At 42.2% G+C, this 19,680-nt stretch overlaps 1 protein-coding gene across 1 annotated transcript in view; it reads right to left on the bottom strand.

Moving 5' to 3' along the window:
- Slc14a2 (solute carrier family 14 member 2) overlaps positions 1–19,680 on the bottom strand; it is a 75,376-nt gene that overhangs the window by 40,930 nt on the left and 14,766 nt on the right. The window contains exons 4-6 of the mRNA XM_052155937.1: positions 15,115–15,243; positions 11,145–11,337; positions 713–860 (exon numbers count right to left, since the gene is read on the bottom strand). Coding sequence (XP_052011897.1) covers positions 713–860; positions 11,145–11,337; positions 15,115–15,243 — 470 coding nt within the window. The remainder of the gene's footprint in view (positions 1–712; positions 861–11,144; positions 11,338–15,114; positions 15,244–19,680) is intronic.

Below are 19,680 nucleotides of genomic sequence, written 5' to 3'. Positions count from 1 at the left end.
CTGTTTCAGAGGCTTGAGAAACAATTATGCCCAGACACACATAGATGGATGTGGAGAACGATTGGGGTGCCAGAGCCTCAGGGGCAGGTGCAAACAGCAGGTAAATATGGGTAAAGAATCAGTGCCTCTTGCATTATTGTGATGAGGTTTTGAGGAATTCAAAATCATTTCCAGTTACATTTTTTTCTTTTAGAAAGTTCTGTTTCTAAAAGTCTTTGCAAAACATTAGATTAATTCAAAAATAGTCTTGTACTCCCAGGGTCCCCTACCCTATTTTATGACTCTATTATGGGAAAGAGCATATCCATATATAAATGTGTGTACATACATATACATATGTGTAGGAATATGAAATTATGCTTAGAAAATGCCAATCCAATTTTAGGAATTCTTTCCTTTTAGCTTGCCTAACACGTCCAAGTGCTGGACCACGTGTACCCAGCTTGGTCCTTCACTGCTCCGGCCGCCAACTCCCTCTACTGCGGGGCTCCACAGTAAGGGCCCTTGCATTTCTTCACATGTTCTCTTACTTCAATCTGCTCTCTTTGGAGGAGCCTCAAGGAAGGGAAAAATAGATTTTTCTCCTCCAGATGACGTTTGAAACTCTAGTGAAGATGAGTTCGGAATGGTTTCTATGTGCTGAGGAGAAATGGGGTGAGGAAAAATGTTCCTAAAGATCCCCCCCCCCCACAGAGCTTGGACTCTCTCTCACCTGCTAGCAGCCCCACGATCGACCCTATGGCTGCGTGCAAGCAGATGAGCGGGGAGGAGATAAACAGAGCCACCAGGATCACGCCACCTGTCCAGGGGTTGTCACAGCCGTAGACCTGGCCGACCCCAACAGGGATGGTTTGTAACAGCTGCAAAGTCAACAGAATGGAGGTCACTAGGCAGATAATACAAACTCTAGGCAGCAGGGCCAACACCAGGCCAGTGGGCAATGAAGGGAAACAGGAGGGTGAGTGCTCTCCCTCCACTGTGAGAGAGAAGAGGGGGAGGCACAGGCTGGAACTAATAGTTCCTCACTCCACCACATCCCAGGCATCCAGCATTTATCATGCAGTCAGGTGCAGTCCCTCCCACAGCGTTGGGCACGAATGCTTCCAAAGAACATATGGCTTTTACTTTGAGAGGAGAATCTTTGGGAGGGCCAGAATGTACCTCCTTCCTAGATTCCGTCTGGGGTATTTCCTAAAGACTTTCTGAAATCCTAGAAATGTTCTAGGAATATTGTCAATATTTTAGACTGTTTTCATGGATGATTTGATAAATGATGGTTAGTGTAGAGCCTCTGAAAGTGACTCCTAGTCAAAAAGTCTTTGTTACCCCTCCTGCCTTTGCATCAAGACTCTGTTGACTTGTCCTCATCAAGGGAGCTTGGCCTAGCTAATGACCTTCCAGCTTTAAAATGCTCTAATCCAAATTGGGCAACAGAAATTGGACTTGTGTCTCTTCTTCTTCTTGGGGCAGGGTCGTGAGGTCACAAGCAGGGACGAAACTGCAAGAACTGGGAGGTGAGTGTGATTGGGCGCATGATGTAAAATTCCCAAATAATCAATCCAAATATTATGTTGAAAAAAATTCTATAGTCCCAGGGTGCTGGAGAGATGGCTCAGCAGTTAAGAGCATTTGTTGCTCTTGCAGAGGACCTGCATTTTGTTTCCAATATCCAGAGGGTGGTTTATAATCATTTATAACTCCTATTCCTTGGGAACTAATACCCTCTTCTGAATTCCACAGGTGTTAGACATATACATGGCACATATAATCTAACAATACATCTAATAAATCTAAACAATTAAAATAATTATATATATGGAAACCTAGTATAGTAGAAACTTTCTAAAATATATACATACATGAAGGTGGTCAAATAAGGTGAAATTGTCAAATAATGGGGGAAGAAAGTCCCAATTGGCGATTTCTCATCACCAAATGAAGCTTCCAGTATCGGGATTAAGTTACATCTAATTGAACTGTTGGTCAGAAGGGTCCATGGCAATCCCTAAACAAAACCTCCTCCACTCCCCTCCACTCCTCCCACCCCCCAAAACCAAACTTGGCTGCTGCCAAGACCACAGGTTGCTTTCCACAAACTGAGAGCAAGACCCCATTGCTGGAGACAACACCCACACAACCCATTGCATATGAGTTGAGCTTGTGCCTATGTAGAGCCTTCATCCTTACATTCTAGTGTCTTTGGTACAGAAGGGCACTCTGCACACTACCAAAACAGAAACATAGACACCTACCCATCCATAAACCCTTTGATCTACACTGGTGTTCTGCCTACAAGATCTGCTAGTGTGATGGTATCACATACTTGTGGGACTAACCAACCAGTATCTCAATATCTGGTTTGACTTGAGGCCCACTGCAGGAGATGGAACCCATACCCAACACTGATTGAGTGACCAAGAGTCACTTGGTGGCCCAGGGACTTAGGGTAAAACCAAATACTGTTGTTCTTAAAAAAAAAAAAGATGTAGCAATCAAATGACTCCTAATGACATTCTTCTATACTCATAGACCAGTGCCTTCCTCAGCCATCTTTGGAGAAGCATCCTTTAGCAGCAAATGGGAACAAATAGAGACCCAGACATTATGCATAGAGGGAAAGAGACCTTGGAACTCTAAGCCCTAAATAGGATGTCTCCATCAACTCCCTCCCCTCATGGCTCAGGGAACCCTACAGAAGAAGAGAAAGTATAAGGCTCTGAAGGGATGGAGGAAGAGAACAAGGTCCTCTAAATCAACTGATCAAAGCCTATATGAACTCAGAGACTGAGGCAGCATGCACAGCACCTGCATGGGTCTGTGCCAGGTCCTCTGTATAGACTATGGCCTCCACTTAAGTGTTTTTATGGGACTCCCAAGTGCAGGAATGAGTGCGTCCATGATTCTTGTGCCTTCTCTTGGGCCCCTTTCCTTCTGATTATTTTGTCTCATTCTGATGTACTAGGCTTTGTTTTATCTGATAATTTATTTATTATTATCCCCTAGAAGGCTGTTTGCTTTCTGATGAGAGGCAGAAAGGGAGTGGGTTGGGATGAGAGGGGTCTTGGGAGGGAACTGGGTGGAGCAGAGGGAGGGGAAACCATTATCAGGATACACTATGTGAGAAAAAATCTATGAAAAAAAAGGAAGAAGAAAACAAAGAAAAATAAATAAAAATTCACGATTTAGAAAAAATCCTGTAGTCCTTTTCTGTTAGCAGATCATGTGACTGTAAGAGATGAGAGCCCTTTGTGGGTGAGCATAAACACATGTTTAACAACTATACAATGTTTGATTAGTGATTCTCAGACTTTCTATTCACTGGAACCTCACTGGAGCTTACAACAACAAACCCAGCCTGGCTCTGCACAGGGAATCTGAAGAAAACATAATGCTTCCCTGGCTGCCCTTGGCAGTTTGATGTCTGCTGCCCGTGTCTTGGGCTACTTGCCCCCTGACCCTACCTGCTCTTGGGGGTTGGGAGCAAGTTGGCTCAAAGACACAGACTCTGGAGTGGGTGAGAAATGCTGTACCAAGCTCATCTGAACACTGCTGCAAGCTCCTTTAATACCCTCCACCTGCACCCCATTGGTTCCAAAAAGGTATCTCTTCAAAACAGCAGTTCCTGATTGGCTGACATTGTCTGTATCAACAATCCTTGGTGTCTCAGGCAGTCCTGAATTAGGCACTGCTATAGAAAGTGCTTTTGGTGCTGGGCAGTGGTGGCACACATCTTTAATCCCAGCACTGTGGGAGGCAGAGGCAGGCAGATTTCTGAGTTTGGGGCCAGCCTAGTCTACAGAGTGAGTTCCAGGACAGCCAGGGCTATACAGAGAAACCCTGTCTCAAAAAAAAAAAATGCTTTTGGCAAGATGGCCAATTTTACTATATTAACCCTGCCAATCCATGAACATGGGAGATCTTTCCATCTTCTGAGACCTTCTTCAATTTCTTTCTTCAAACATTTGAAGTTCTTGTCATACAGATCTTTCACTTGCTTGGTTAGAGTCACACCAAGGTATTTTATATTATTTGTGACTATTGTGAAGGGTGTCATTTCTCTAATTTCTTTCTCAGCCTGTTTATCCTTTGAGTATAGGAGGAAGGCTACTGATTTGCTTGAGTTGATTTTATATCCAGCCACTTTGCTGAAGTTGTTTATCAGCTATAGGAGTTCTCTGGTGGAATTTTTGGGGTCACTTAAGTATACTATCATATCATCTGCAAGTAGTGATACTTTGACTTCTTCCTTTCCAATTTGAATCCCCTTGACCTCCTTTTGTGGTCTAATTGCTCTGGTAGGACTTCAAGTACTATATTGAACAGGTAGAGAGAGAGAGAGAGTGGACAGCCTTGTCTAGTCCCTGATTTCAGTGGGATTGCTTCAAGTTTCTCTCCATTTAATTTGATGTTGACTACTGGTTTTCTTTATATTGCATTTGCTATGTTTAGATATGGGTCTTGAATTCCTGGTCTTTCCAAGACTTACCATAAAAAGAGGTTGGATTTTGTCAAATGCTTTCTCAGCATCTAATGAAACTATCATGTGGTTTTTTTTTTTCTTTGAGTTTGTTTATATAGTGGATTGCATTGATGGATTTCCATATATTGAACCATCCCTGCAACCCTGGGATGAAGCTTACTTGATCATGGTGGATGATCATTTTGATGTGTTCTTGGATTCAGTTGGCAACAATCTTACTGAGTACTTTTGCATCGATATTCATAAGGGAAATTGGTCTAAAGTCCTCTTTCTTTGTTGGGTCTTTGTGTGGTTTAGGTATCAGAGTAATTGTGGCTTCATAAAACAAATTGGGTAGTGATCCATCTATTTCTATTTAAGCAATCTACAGATTCAATGCAATCCCCATCAAAATTCCAACTCAATTCTTCATAGAGTTAGAAAGAGCAATTTCCAAATTTATCTGGAATAACAAAAAACCCAGGAGTGCGAAAATTCTCAACAATAAAAGAACCTCTGGCAGAATCACCATCCCTGACCTCAAGCTATACTACAGAGCAATAGTGATAAAAACTGCATGGTATTGGTACAGTGACAGGCAGGTAGACCAATGGGATAGAATTGACCCAGAAATGAACCCTCACACCTATGGTTACTTGATCTTTGACAAAGGAGCTAAAACCATCCAGTGGAAAAAAAGATAGCATTTTCAACAAATGGTGCTAGGTCAATTGACAGTCAACAGGTAGAAGGATGCAAATTGATCCATTCTTATTTCCCTGTACAAAGCTCAAGTCCAAGTGGACCAAGTACTTCCGTATAAAACCAGATACACTGAATCTAATATAAGAGAAAGTGGGGAAGAACCTGGAGCACATGGGCACAGAGGAAAATTTCCTGAATAGAACACCAATAGCTTATGCTCTAAGATCAAGAATTGACAAATGGAACCTCAAAAAATTTCAAAGCTTCTGTAAGGCAAAGGGCACTGTCAATAGGACAAAACGGCAACCAATAGATTGGGAAAACATCTTTACCAATCCTACATCCAATAGAGGGCTAATATCCAATATATACAAAGAACTCAAGCAGTTAGACTCCAGAGAATCAAATAACACTATTAAAAATGGGTACAGATATAAACAAAGAATTCTCAACTGAGGATGGCAGAGAAATGTTCAAAATCCTTAATAATCAGGGAAATACAAATCAAAACAACCCTGAGATTCTACCTCACACTAGTTAGAATGGTCAAGATCAAGAATTCAGGGGACAGCAAATGCTGGAGCAGATGTGGAGAAAGAGGAACACTCCTCCATTGCTGGTGGGGTTGCAAGCTGGTAAAACCACTCTGGAAATCAGTGTGGTGGTTCCTCAGAAAACTGGACATAGCACTACCTGAGGACCCAGCTATACCACTCCTGGGCATATACCCAGAAGATGCTCCAACATGTAATAAGGACACATGCTCCACTATGTTCATAGCAGCCTTATTTATAATAGCCAGAAGCTGGAAAGAACCCAGATGTCCCTCAACAGAGGAATGGATATTGTACTGGCTAGTTATGTGTGTCAACTTGACACAGGCTGGAATTATCACAGAGAAAGGAGCTTCAGATGGGGAAGTGCCTCCATGAGATCCAGTTGTGGGGCATTTTCTCAATTAGTAATCAAGTGGGGAGGGTCCCTTGTGGGTGGTACCACCTTTGGGCTGGTGCTCTTGGGTTCTATAAGAGAGCAGGCTGAGCAAGCCAGGGGAAGCAAGCCAGTAAGAAACATCCCTCCATGGTCTCTGCATCAGCTCCTGTTTCCTGACCTGCTTGAGTTCCAGTCCTGACTTCCTTTGGTGATGAACAGCAGTGTGAAAGTGTAAGCTGAATAAACCCTTTCCTCCCCAACTTGCTTTTTGGTCATGATGTTTGTGCAGGAATAGAAACCCTGACTAAGACAGAAAATGTGGTACATTTACACAATGGAGTACTACTCAGCTTTTAAAAACAACGAATTCATGAAATTCTTAGGCAAAGGGATAGAGCTAGAAAATATCATCCTGAATGATATCACCAATGAACACACAGGGTATGTACTTGCTGATAAGTGGATATTAGTCCAAAAGCTCACAATACCCAAGATACAACTCACATGAAGCTCAAGAAGAAGGAAGACCAAAGTGTGGATAGAATGAGCATAGGGTCCCCAATGGAGCAGCTAGAGAAAGAACCCCAAGAGCTGAAGAGGTTTGCAGCCCTGTAGGAGGAACAATAATATGTACCAACCAGTACCCCCAGAGCTCCTAGAGACTAAACTACCAACCAAAGAGTATACATGGAGGGACCCATGGCTCCAGGTACATATGTAGCAGAAGATGACCATTTAAGACATCAATGAGAGGAGAGGCCATTGGTCCTGTGAAGACTTGGTTCCCCAGAATAGGGGAATGCAAATCAGGAAACTTGGGGTGTTGGTGAGCAGGGGGAGGGGAATGTGATAACAGAGGGGTAATGCTGAAAGGGGTACATTTGAAATGTAAATAAAGCAAATATCTAAGAAAAAAAGAAAATGCTTTTGAGGCTGTGCAGGCCTTAGCGTTTACATAGAGGCACCCCCAGCCCCTCCTCCGCTGTTCCTGCTACAGATGTCTACTGGATTCATAGATAACCCACTTTGTCCTTTTCAGAACTTTGTGTTTATAATGGAATTTGATTTTAGAATATGTCTGACTTCTTTAGGGAGCAGTCTTTGACTCCCAGAGAACTTTCAAATGCTGGAATCTCTTGTTTTCCTTTAATAATGAACTATGCTACAAGCTATGGAAGGAATAGTAGCAGTGGGGCTTGGGGCCCAGCTTATTTTTAAGGACCCGGAGGATGTGTGCTGGGAGTCTCAGCAGGTGTCCAATGACATGGGGGACATCTGAGGAATGTGGAATGCTGAGTCCAACTTCCACCTCTCCACCTGGGAAGATGGGTTGTAAGCCCAAGCACTCAAGAATGAGAGGAATTTGGGGACAGTGTCCTTGGATAGAGCCCATGTTTAGAATAAAGGATCCTTCACCTGCAGGGATCCATATCTTAGCCTGTGCACTGTGCACTCCTGCCGCTCCCTGCGGCCCCTCGAGGCAACTGCAGACACCCGAGGTAAAGTGCAGTCAGGTGGACAGTGGAAATTTACAGAGCACCTGTCTCCCTTTCGTAATTCTCGGGTACCCACAGGCTGCTCACACAAAGAAGCAGCTGGTCCACCCTGCTCTTTCAGGGTAAAAGTGAAAGGGACTTTTGGTTCTTCCAGACTCAGATTTGAATCATGTTGGGGGAGAGAATCGGTCAAGAGTAGTGGAGTTCCGGGCAGGCAAGAGGGTGAGCTTGGCCTTCAAGGTACCCAGGTTTGTGTTCAGCCATTTTCTGTGCACAGTCTGGCATCTTTTCTCTGCGACCCATATCACACTGGTCACCACAGCACTGAGGCATCTGCATAGAAGCCGAGGCCTCTTTCTTAGGTTGTGGCAGGATGTGCCTGTGGTAGATAGTGGACAGGGGCTCTGTCTTTTCTGCCTGTCAGATGGCTAACCTTTGACAATGAGGTTTAGTTTTCTTTCTGTTCCTTTTCACTATTATCTCGCCCCTGGAGCCAAGCCTTCCTGTAAAGGCAGGGCTTTGATTTTTCCAACTTCTTGGGTTTAGGTCTTAACCCTACTTCTAAGCCCTTGCTGCACTTAGCTCTAGAACAAGACAAAACTTAAAAAGAGAAAACTTTCTGTCTTAAGGCAAGAAGAGGCACTTTCTTTCTGGAAAAGTATTCATGAAAATTGGAATGCCACCAAGGAAGGCTTGACAGTCAGCAAAGTGTTGTTAAACTCAAAAATCCTGACGAATTCAAAATCTCTCACATTAGGGACCTAGCATTTGATGCACAGGAAGGGGGAAGAAGTACTTCTTTTTGGATAGGCTCAGGTTTAGAGCGTGGTTGTCCCTGGAAGACCCTGGAGTGGGGGAGCTGGGAGCCATCAGAGAGCCCCACTGAGGCTCAAGTATACACAGCAGCTGCGGCTGGGCAGTGAGGACCCAGAAGTCAAATCTGTTTATATCTGAGGACTTGGATTGTTTTTAAACACTGAAAAGATCATGACAGAGTCAAATCCGAGGCACTCTAGGAAGCAGAGCTAGAAGCGTGGGGTTATAAGGGAGATGGATTGCCAAGGATCATATAGAGCTTGCCTATGATTAAGGGACCTGGCAATAGGTAGACTCTTGAAAAACAGCAAGTGTCAGCATCCAATGACTGCTGCAAGTTGAGGCACACATCCTGCCTGGGAGCAAGAGATGGCGGTTTACAGTTAGAACTTTGCAGCACCTGTCTGGGTATTAAGCTAGACACTAGCTGCATGTTGTTCTTAGACAACTGTTTCTTTGCCTTAGTTTCCTCATTTGTAAGTTGAGAGTAATGATAGTACTGAAAGAATAGAAAATACAGCCTAACTCCAGCCTTCTAAGGAGCCCCAAACACTTCATATTCCAGAGCCTGCTCTTTGTGCTCTTTGTTAGAAACTAGGTAAAAGTTCACATTCCAGAGTCCACCCTTTAAGACCTAAGCAAAAGGGCCTTGAATAGGTGATCCTGGCCCCACAAGGTAACTGGAAATGAGCTAAGCTTATCTTGCTTCTGTAAACTGCTTACGCTATTACTCCGATCCAGGAGTTCACACAGCTATAGACTCCAAGAAAATAGGAAACTGATTGGTCCACTGAACAAGGGCTCTGATAATTTAAACTGATTGGCCTAAAAACTATGGAGTGGTACAAATCGATTGGCTCGCCTTTCGTGGGGCTCTCCATGCTAAGAAATGATTGGTTTGTGATTCGCAGGCTTTGTGAATTTATAAAAGCTGTCGCAATTTGGTACTCGGGGTCCACAGTCCTCTACCCCTGCGTGGTGTACGCTGTGGAACCCAGAATTCTGGAATAAAGAAATCCTCATGTTATTGCATCAAGACCATTTCTTGAGAGTGATATGGGTATCACCTTCCGAGGCGTGGGGCGCTGGGTCTCCCTTGGTTTTTGGGGGGTCTTACAGTACCTTTGGGGTGAAATGAGTTGATATAATAAGGGTGTAGGATAGAATATAACCAGCTTTCATTTATACAACACTGAAGTATTATACAAGACACTAAAGTACTAGTTCGCAGCTATTTCTACATTTGTTAACAAGGCTGGGACTTTATAATTCTATATACTTTTAGAATCTTATGGTAGATTTTTACTATACCTCTTAATCCTTAATGTCTAGAGATCGAGAGAGTAAATAGGCATGCGCATTTGTAAGCAGGTTATAAGTGGAATTCCTCAACTCTGACATCTCAATTACATAATTCTTTGCTGGGCAAAGAGAGTTGTTTTTGTGCTTTGTAGGATATTTAACAGTATCCCTGGATTTTAATCACTAGGTACTAACACTCTATTCTATTAATATCTTTGTGCACACATTTGCATGTCTGTGTGTGTGTGTATGTGTGTGTGTACATGTGTGTACATGTGCATGGTGGGTATGAGGGTGGGTACCTGTGGGCACATGTGTGGAGGTCAGAGGAAAACCTTGGGAGTTGGTTATTTCCTCCCAATATACATTCTGAGGGTTGAACTCAGGTGACTTCAGCTTATCTGACATGCGTGGCAAACATTTTTACCCGTTAAGCCACCTTCCTGGTCCAATAATTAATTATTCTTAAGCTGTTTTTTTTCCTTTTTACTCCCTTTTCCAAGTCCTTTCTATCTTTCTTCTTCTGTTTTTAGACACATAGCCCCTGCTGGCCTCAAAGTTGATACGTAGATAAGGATTAGCTGGTCATATTGTTCCCATCTTCCCTGTGTCAGATTACAGCCATATGCCTCTACACTTGGTGTATATGGTGCTGGGGATCCAATCCCAGACTTCTTCTATTCTAGGCATGTACCAGACCAATAGAGCCGGATCCTCACCACTGGTCATGCTTGACAATAAAAAATATTTCCAGACATCGGCTGAAGTTTCCAAGGAGTAAAACTACCCCCTGCTTGAGAACTAGTGATAGAGAGTATGTAAGAAAAAATGTACCCTGTCTTCTCTAGATAATACCCAGTTCAACACTACTTTAAAGCATTGATTAGTCTCTTACTAACTTATCCAATGGTCCATCTCATCTAATCTTTTCATTCAACGGCAGCTACCGACTTCACACTCATTGTTCACTGTGGGTTGACTCTGCTCCTGTGCAGAATGTAGGTTCCATGATTGGCCTCTTTCAGGTATATTGCTGGTGTCTGAAAGTTTCAAGAATGTGATAGCTATCTAGTAGAGACTTGTTGAATGTATGGATGTGGCTTCAAGACTTTCTCGTCTGTGTGGAGGCCATCATTTGGCCCCTTTGCCTCCACTTCTTTCTTTTAAATTGAGACAGGTTCTCATTATATATCCCTGGCTGGCCTGGAGATTCCTATGGAGACCAGGCTGGCCTTGAACTTACAGATTTCCACCTGCATATACCTCCTCTGAATGCCATAGTTCAGAGTATGCTGAATGCCAGTGTACGCTGCCATGACCAGCCTCATCTGATTTCTGCTGAAGGACAGAACCTGATAAATCTATAAGCTGGTGAATTAAAGGGTCCACAGTAGAGTCCAGAGTTCTCGACTCATTGCCACTGGGTAACTTACCAAAGGCATTTCAATCTCTGTCCAGGTGATATTGGGAACTGAAGACACAGGCTCGACAAGCGTTGTGGGGAAGAAAAGGTTGTAGTGGCCCGTAGCTGCTAGGTACAGTGTTAAGGCGATGTTGAAGGGCAGTGTGAAGACTGGCAGGTCCCACTTGGTGAAGATGGTACTCAAGGCACTAGAAATGACTGGACTGTAGCAAGAAGACACAAAAAATTAATCACAGTGAGTATCTTCAAGCTTTATCTCTGGCTACAGGAATATCTACTATCCCTGGCCCTCTTGCTTCCCTTGGGATTCTAGTGGATCACTGATCTGGGATTGAGAAATTCTCAGTTTGAGAAAGCAAATTAAAAACACAATAATTTAAATGGAACACCTTGTGAAATAGTTTAAATGCTTCTTTTTCCCCCATTTAACAGAGAAAACCAAACAGAACACTAGCCTTATAAAATGTCATCATTGCCTTTGATTCCTTCAGATGTGTCCCAGCTGTGGCCTGGGGCTGGGACAGCATTTGTAGGGTCTGACTTTCTAGACAGGTGATACTATAGCAAGTAGGTAATGAACAAAGTTGGCCTTTCTGGATCTAATCTGGGGTCTTCCAGATAAAAGAAAATACTCAGTTGTTTGCACAGTCTACCTCCTTGGTCTCTGGCCTAGTTTTTGGAAAGAACACGGATTTTGGACACAGATGGAGCTGAATACAAATCCAAGCTCCTGTAACTTATAGGCTAAGTGAACAATGTTAAGAAATACATTTCTTTCAGCTACATCTTCTACCAGAAGAAGGGACCAGCCACTCCAGATACCTCCCCCCACCTCTCACCCTCAGAGGTGGAAAACTCCACGACCTGGTTGCACAGCCTGTCTTTAATTAGGGGCCACGGACCTCACGTGGGCATACAAGCCCGCCCGAGTTTAACACATGGCAAGCTAGTTCATGCTTGCTTTTCTCTTCGATTCCTTCTGTCTGCATCCCTTTCTGTCTGGGTCAACCACAAGGTTTTATTTACTTCATAAAAAAGTGGGGTGATGAGATATGTTTCATTTTCTAGACTGTAAAAACCCACACCCTGCCAGCTTTGTGTCCACACTGCCTCTCTGCCTCCCACACTTGATGAAAGTGTCCCCCACTCCTTGATCACAGTAAAGTCTCCTCCTGTTCTTAGGTTTGGATTCTTCTCAAGGGCTTTACTCTTACAATAATCTTTGTAGCGTACATCTCTTTTCCCTTCAGGTCACCCTTGCCAGGCCGTGGTATACTTTGTCGTGTCTAATTTCAAATATTCTCTGTTTCCCTTGGCATGCACTGCTTTCCCACGTCTGCTCTTTCACAGTGGCCCTCCTTGGATCTGTTATCCCGACCGTTTTGCTCCATCATTCCTGAACCCCATCTGGTCAGGTATGTGTTCTCAATTACAGCACAGAAATGGCTCTTGTCAAATTCACTGAATGACATCTCACTTGGCTAGTTCCCAGGCACTCCCTTTCTCTTAAATTAAAATTGGAATCTGGCGCTGTATGGAAATACTCTCTGTGTGGGCTACCAGGACATGGAAGTTTCTTAGATTACTCTCAAGTTCCTCGCCATGACATTATCCTTTTTTTTTTCTTGCCAGATATCTAGTTATTGGAAGATTCCTCGGTTTGGACTTGGATCCTATCTCTCTTCAGTGTTCTGCTTTGGGTAATATTCTTTAGTCCCCTAGATGAAACACCTTCTCTATGCTTCTGCCTTTCAGATTTGACTCCATTATTCTTCTAGATCTCTATGCCCAGCTGCCAGTCTCAACAGCTGTGCGTGGAGGTCTAACACGCACTGTGCAGACAGAGGTTTTGTTTGCTTTGGGCTCCTTGCTTTGTGCATAGATTGCTACAAAGTCCACACACCCAGGCAAGCTACAGCGGTGTATTGAATACCCTGCTTCTTGTCCCAGCCTTCATCTCCCTTAAACAAACCCCCAAGCTTAGTGTCTTCTGGAGACATTCACCCATGTCCAGGAGCTCCTGTCTCTGCCGTTCTTTTTCACAAATCTTAGGACACTGTACCCAGTCTTGCTCCATCTAAACCCATTCTCCACTTTGTGGGCTGTGATGTTTACTTGGTTTTGAGTTTACATCATTGCTCTAATCTAAACCTTGCAACCGTGTTCCATTTTAACTACAGATGTAATAAAACCCAAAATATTTATAGAGTACATATGGTGTAGGGAATCTCATCTACTTTCACTGCCTGCTACATCTTTGTCATTCTCCGGGTCTCAGCTTCTCTGCTTCTGCTTCCATTTCTTGGATCCATCCCATCCTCTATTTGGAGTCTTCTACCTGAGGCATCCTTCACCCTGGCAGTTAGATGGCGCATGACTTCCTGTCATGTGTCAAATTCCCCACCTGCAATGGCCATCCATGACCATCCATGTTTAGAGATACTCTCATGTTTCCCAAAGCATTAAACACATCTTGAAAGAACTTTTATTTAGTAGTTTATAAGTTTACCTCCTATAAACTAGTTAATAAAAAAAACCCCATAAACTCAAGAGAACAGCAGTTTCTCCTTAGCCACACTTATCAATAATCCCTGTGCTCGGTGACTAGTCTCAGGCACGCAAACTCTTGTCTATTGGAAGAATCTTGAAAATAGTAGTATAATCCCCAGGCTAAAAGACTGAGTTTCAAGGGCTGTATGGATGGATTAATGAATGCACCAGAGTAGAGGCAGTACAGAATTCCACCCAGAGCAGGACCCAGTGTTTTCTGCCTTTTAAGTTGAGAAATGGGGTTGGAGTTATTGAATTCTAAATTTCCATCCAGTGCCATATGGCAGAGAGGCCGTGTGGAGGGATTAAATCTATGTAGTTATATAACAACAAATGCAAATGAGGGTGAGCTCTGTTCCTCCCTGGGGGGCATGTGGGGAGCATTAAGGAAATCCCCCACAGAAATGACCATTTTATTTTTTGTCCCAATGCATCAAAGAAGATAGAAACCCCCAAGAAGAAAAATAAATTGCCCGGAATGCCTAATGCAGTAATTTATTTGCAAGCACCACAAAGGCGCAATGAAACAGTACTTAAGCTAAATTGAACTAACTGATTTTAGGAACTCCAGACTTTGAAACCTAAGAAAGACATTTACTTCTTGGAGATGTTAAAAATAATCACTATGTCTGATTTTTTGCTGAGAACAGGAATGAATCACCATGTCTGAGAGGAGTTGAGAGCACGGTGGTAGAAATGTTGGGAGGACATAGCTTCATAAAATAGTAGGCATACTCTTAGGTGTTTTGGACACTTTCTGACCTGCTTTAAATTCAAACAAAGCTAAGATCATATGTGCAAATGGCTAAGTGCACTCTGTATTCAATTGATATTTGTTCCTCTCTTTCCTCTTGAGGAAGCTCTCAATGGACAGCTGTAGTTCAAAGGCTGTGTTTTACATACAAAGCTCCACATCCAAGAAAGCCTTGTGACTCTATTGTGTGCCTTTTCAGATTAGAAGGCTTAGTTAGTCAAGGCAGTGGGCAATTCCCATGTAGCCTGGAGTTTAATAATGCAGATTCTAGAATCAGAAAACCAGCCTCAAAAACTCTGAATGTATGAACTGGAACATGCCTTCTCTATGCCTTAGTCTTTTAATCTGCAAACTGAGAATAAAACTGGTTATCATACCTCACTTAGCAATGTGCCTGGTACTTACAAACTAGTCAATAAATGTCAGCCTTTATTACTTATGAAGGAAGATTATCAACTCAATAAGACAAGTGATTTTTTCCTGCTTAAATAGATCTCTGGTAATCCATATCTTCACTTAACCCTGCTGTATTGCTTCTAAAGTTATGAACTTATGGATTTTCATGGTGTCTTGCTTGACAAAATCATGTTTATGGAGACACTGGGCTACACAAGTGTGCATGTCTCATCCCAACCCAAGGAGCATCTCGGTGAGCAGAAACAGAGAGGTTCCTCACCAGGCCATGGATGTGAAGGTCACAGGAAACAGAAGCCACCAGTAGTAGTCCAGCTTCTCTGAGAAGACAGCCATCAGCAGTCCCACCAGCATCCCATTATAGCCATGGAGTCCGGAGGCGATGGCCGACCTGGGTTGGGGAAGAAGTTATTTTGCATTAACCTTTGATAGTTGAACTCTTTCCTCTCAGAATGCTAGAATCTGTGTAATGATTCCTTTAATAATAGATTAAAAAGTGAGACCCCAGGTAAGATGGCAGACTAGAAGCAACCTGTATGCGGTCTGGTGAAAGCAAAGTATCAGGGTGAGCAGAAAAGAAAATATGCCCAAAGAGAAAGAGAGGAAGTGCTTCAGAAATAAAAGGAGTGTCAGGATAGCCAAGGTTAAGTGGTTCTTTCTGACAATGACCTCTCGGGCAGGAGAGGCCCAGCAGTAGAGAAGTGACCCTCAGGGGCCTATGCCGGGTGCCATCTTGAGAAGAAACCCATTGTTTACAACAGAATGACCTAGGGGTTTATAGACAAAAACAACAACAAAACAAAACAAAACAAAAAAAGATCATAAGTTAGAGAGTCAGAACGGAATCTGTCCTAGCCCCAGCCCCACGAGACAGTTGTGTAATGGGAGGAGGGTGACACAAGCCAACAGGATAGTCAACGGGACTCTCCGAAGGCAGAGGTGTGTTTACGGAAAGGGTCCTCCAACCACACTGTCTGAAGCGAGCAGACTTAGTTGACTGAGATCATTCTGGTCTTTGAGTCTCAGGTTGGCAGGTGCCACCGGTCCGTTGTGTGGCTTACTGCCTCAGAGCAGTGTTTGCATTCTGTGTTTTCACCTCACTAGTGAGATGGTGACTGCTTAGTGGGTTTTAAAGGTAAACCAGAGGGTCTGCTTCTAGATACTAAGACTGCGGTTGCTTCAAACCTTCAAAATACATGGAGACATCCTCCAGCTAGAATATTAGCTACTCCAGTGGTTATGAACTGGGGACTCTCAGAAGTTGAGAAGAGCTTGTATAATCCACAGACTACAAACAGCAGAGGTACAGAAACAAGGGATACTTGTAAAACAAGGACAAGATGTGGCAGATGTTATATCATTTGTAGCACACAGGCTCAGCACCAGCATAAATCACAAGGAAGGAAAGAGTGGTGAAACTCAACTGTCTCTTCCACCCTGTGCATGCGTACAGCAGTCTCTAATTTTCAAGAACATAGCAAAAAAAAAAGTCATCCAGACTCCTCATTTTTAATTTCGTTTTCCCTTCTCACCTCCTCTGCATCACCTGGCTCTTTACTCTACTTTTCATTGTAGTTTTACTTTATCATCTCTAAAAAATATTATTTTAGTGTCCCAAGAAATACACCTCACTGTATAGCAGCTATAGAATACTCATGAGGCTGGGTGCTATGGAAATTCCTAGGTCACAAATTAAGTCATAAGAAATTTAAGAGTTGAAATGATTTTTTCAATTTAACAGATCACAGTAGAATAAAATGAATCAACAGAAAGATGCCACAGAAATTATACACTGGGGGGTAGAGAGAACTCAATGGTTAAGAGCACATAGTCTTCTATGGGACCCAAGTTTGAGTCCCAGGACCCACATTGGGTGGCTCATAACCTCCTGTAACTCCAGCTCTGTGAGATCCAATGAATCAGGTCTTGTGAGCGCTGGTGTGCATGAGCATGTGTGTGTGTGTTCATGCATATACACAGATTATTAAAGTAAATAAAATTACTATAAATAAAATAATTATTAAATTATTTATTTTAATAATTATTATAAATAAAATAAATTACTATTTAAAATAAAATATTTTAAAAAAGAAATTGCACAAATACTTAGCAGAGGTAAAGAAACAAGGGACACTTGTAAAATAAGGATAGATCTGACAAATGTTATAACAGTTGTAGCACACAGGCTCAGCACCAGCCTGTGTGACTGAAGTGTAAATTAATGAACAGTGAGTCACTGAAGAAACTAGGGAAGAATTTTTTAAAAAAACCCTAGCATCAAATGAAAATGAAGGAAGAACTGCTCAGAACTCGTGCAGTGCTGCTGAGGTGGTAGTTCTAAGAGGAAACTCTATGTCCATGAGGCTTACACTAAACTCTACGGCCATGAGGCTTACACTAAACTCTATGGCCATGAGGCTTACACTAAACTCTATGGCCATGAGGCTTACACTAAACTCTATGTCCATGAGGCTTACACTAAACTCTATGGCCCTGATGCTTGCATTAAAAGAGTCAGAAGTAAGAAGCCCAATGATGCAGCTCAGGGCTTCCGAACAACAAGAGATGGTCAAACCTCAGGCCAGAAGATGACAAGAAATATTAAATATCAGTGCAGAGACTGGTGAAATGGGAACTAAGAACAAAAATCATAGACTCAACCAAAGAGTCTGTTCTTGAAAAAAACAAGATGGATCACCCCCCAGCTATCCCAACTCAGAAAGGGAGGGGAGGCTCTGTAATAGCAGAGATATAGTTGGGAAACATTTTAATATTTAAAAAAAGGTATGGAAAATATAAAAGGAGTTGATATGTTCCTATATACACAACTTACTAAAATTAAATCGAGAGGACATAAAAACTGACACAGACCTGTAATAAGAGTTGGATTAGGACATCCATCAAGAGTCACCTAACCACAGCCCTAACCCTAACCCTAACCAAAACCCCTAACTCAAACCACAACCCTAATCATAGCTATAACCCTAACCAAAACCCCTAACTCTAACACCAACCCTAACCATAACCCTAACCATTAACCTGTAATTCTAAACCCTAACCACTAATCTCAACCCTAACCCAAACCCCAACCCCAACCCCAACCCCTAATCTTAACTCAAACCCTAACCTCTAGTCCTAACCCTAACCCTAACCCTAAGCCCTAATCCTAACCCCTTAACCTTAACCCTAGGTTTGGGCCTTCTGAATAAGTCTTTTTCTTAGGAACTAGCATAAATAGTGGGGTTCCTGTGTCTCTGCATCTATATTTGCATATGGTATTCTTTTTCTTGTTTGGTCATTTGCCTATTCCAATTTATTATTTTTCTTTCTGTATTGTATAACATTGCATCCTACTGTACTGTACTATTTTGTGTTGTATTTTATTATATTGCACTGTACTTTACTGTATTGTATCACACCACACTGTACTATTCTGTATTGTACTGTATTGTATTGCAATATTATTCCTTAGATGCCTGTAGATCTGGATAGGAGGGGAGGAGGGGAGGAGGGGAGGAGGGGAGGAGGGGAGGAACTTGGAGAAGTAGGGGAAGAAAAGACTATAATCAGGATTCATTGTATGAAAAAAAATCTATTTGAAATAGATTTAGGAAAAATATTGACAAATGGGCCTCATGAGTATAAAAGCTTCTGTATAGCCTAAGAAACAGTCTAGTGAAAAAGAAGTCCACAGAGTGGAAGAAATTCATTGCCAGCTCTACATCTGATAGAGGATTAAATATCTAGACTATACAAAGAACTAAAACCACAAAACATCAAGGAAACATTACAACAAAAAGGTCTTACATGCCTGGGCTTGCTAGAGTCTTCAAAGAGGTCCTAGTAAACATTATACACACATACATGCATGTGTATGTTTGGACATATGTGTAAATGTATGCATGTATATCTCATATACACATACATATCATCCTTAATACAAAAAACGGTACTTTTAAAAGTTTCACATTAAGAATATTTTGATGAAGTCATGAATTTTATGTTACCAATTATATAAAAATATTGTATGTAGATATATATTTAGAATGTGGTTTGTCAGGACATCCTTTTAAAAAATCTATCTATATAAGAATACATTTTATAGCTTAATAAAATCTTGTTACTCTAAAAGAAAGGGGGAGGGTGTTTAAATCTGATCAGAGAGTTCTCCAGAGAAGAAATACAAAAGGCTAAGATATATATATTTTAAAAAGTGCTCAATATTTTTATCCACCAAAGAATTGCAATTAAAATGGTTTTGAGGTTTCATCTTACCCACAGTGAGAACTACCAAGATTAAGGAAACAAATGACAGTAAATGCTAGCAAAGATGTGGGGAAAGGAAAACCCATGGTCATGCTTGGTAGGTGTCACAATGGCATAGACAGTATGGAAATCAGCTGGATAGAGACCTCCCATACGACCAAGCTCTGTAACTTATGAAAATGCGCGCAAAGACCCTGTGTCCTGCTCTAGAGATACTTGCTCATCCATGTGAGGTGCTGCTCTTCTCACAACTGCTAGGAAGTAAGATCAGCTTGGGTGGCCAGCAACTGCTCAATGGGTGAAATGGAAATGCGGTACATCTACATAATGACATATTATTCAGCTGTTACACAATTAAATTATGAAATGTACAAGTAAATGGATGGAATTGGAAAAAGTTATACTGAGTTAGGTAACAGACCCAGAAAGATTTGCCACTGAATTATCTATCAAATAAAATGAGCTAACACCTATGCTCCTCAAAATGTTGCATAAAGTGTCAAGAAAAAGAACATTACCAAACTCACTTTATGAAGCTAGCCTTACCCTCATACCAAAACTG

This window comes from Apodemus sylvaticus, chromosome 13 (genome assembly GCF_947179515.1).
Source record: "Apodemus sylvaticus chromosome 13, mApoSyl1.1, whole genome shotgun sequence".
NCBI classification, from domain to species: domain Eukaryota; kingdom Metazoa; phylum Chordata; class Mammalia; order Rodentia; family Muridae; genus Apodemus; species Apodemus sylvaticus.
Note: the sequence above shows the minus strand (reverse complement) of the source record. Positions and strands in the feature narration are given on the sequence as shown.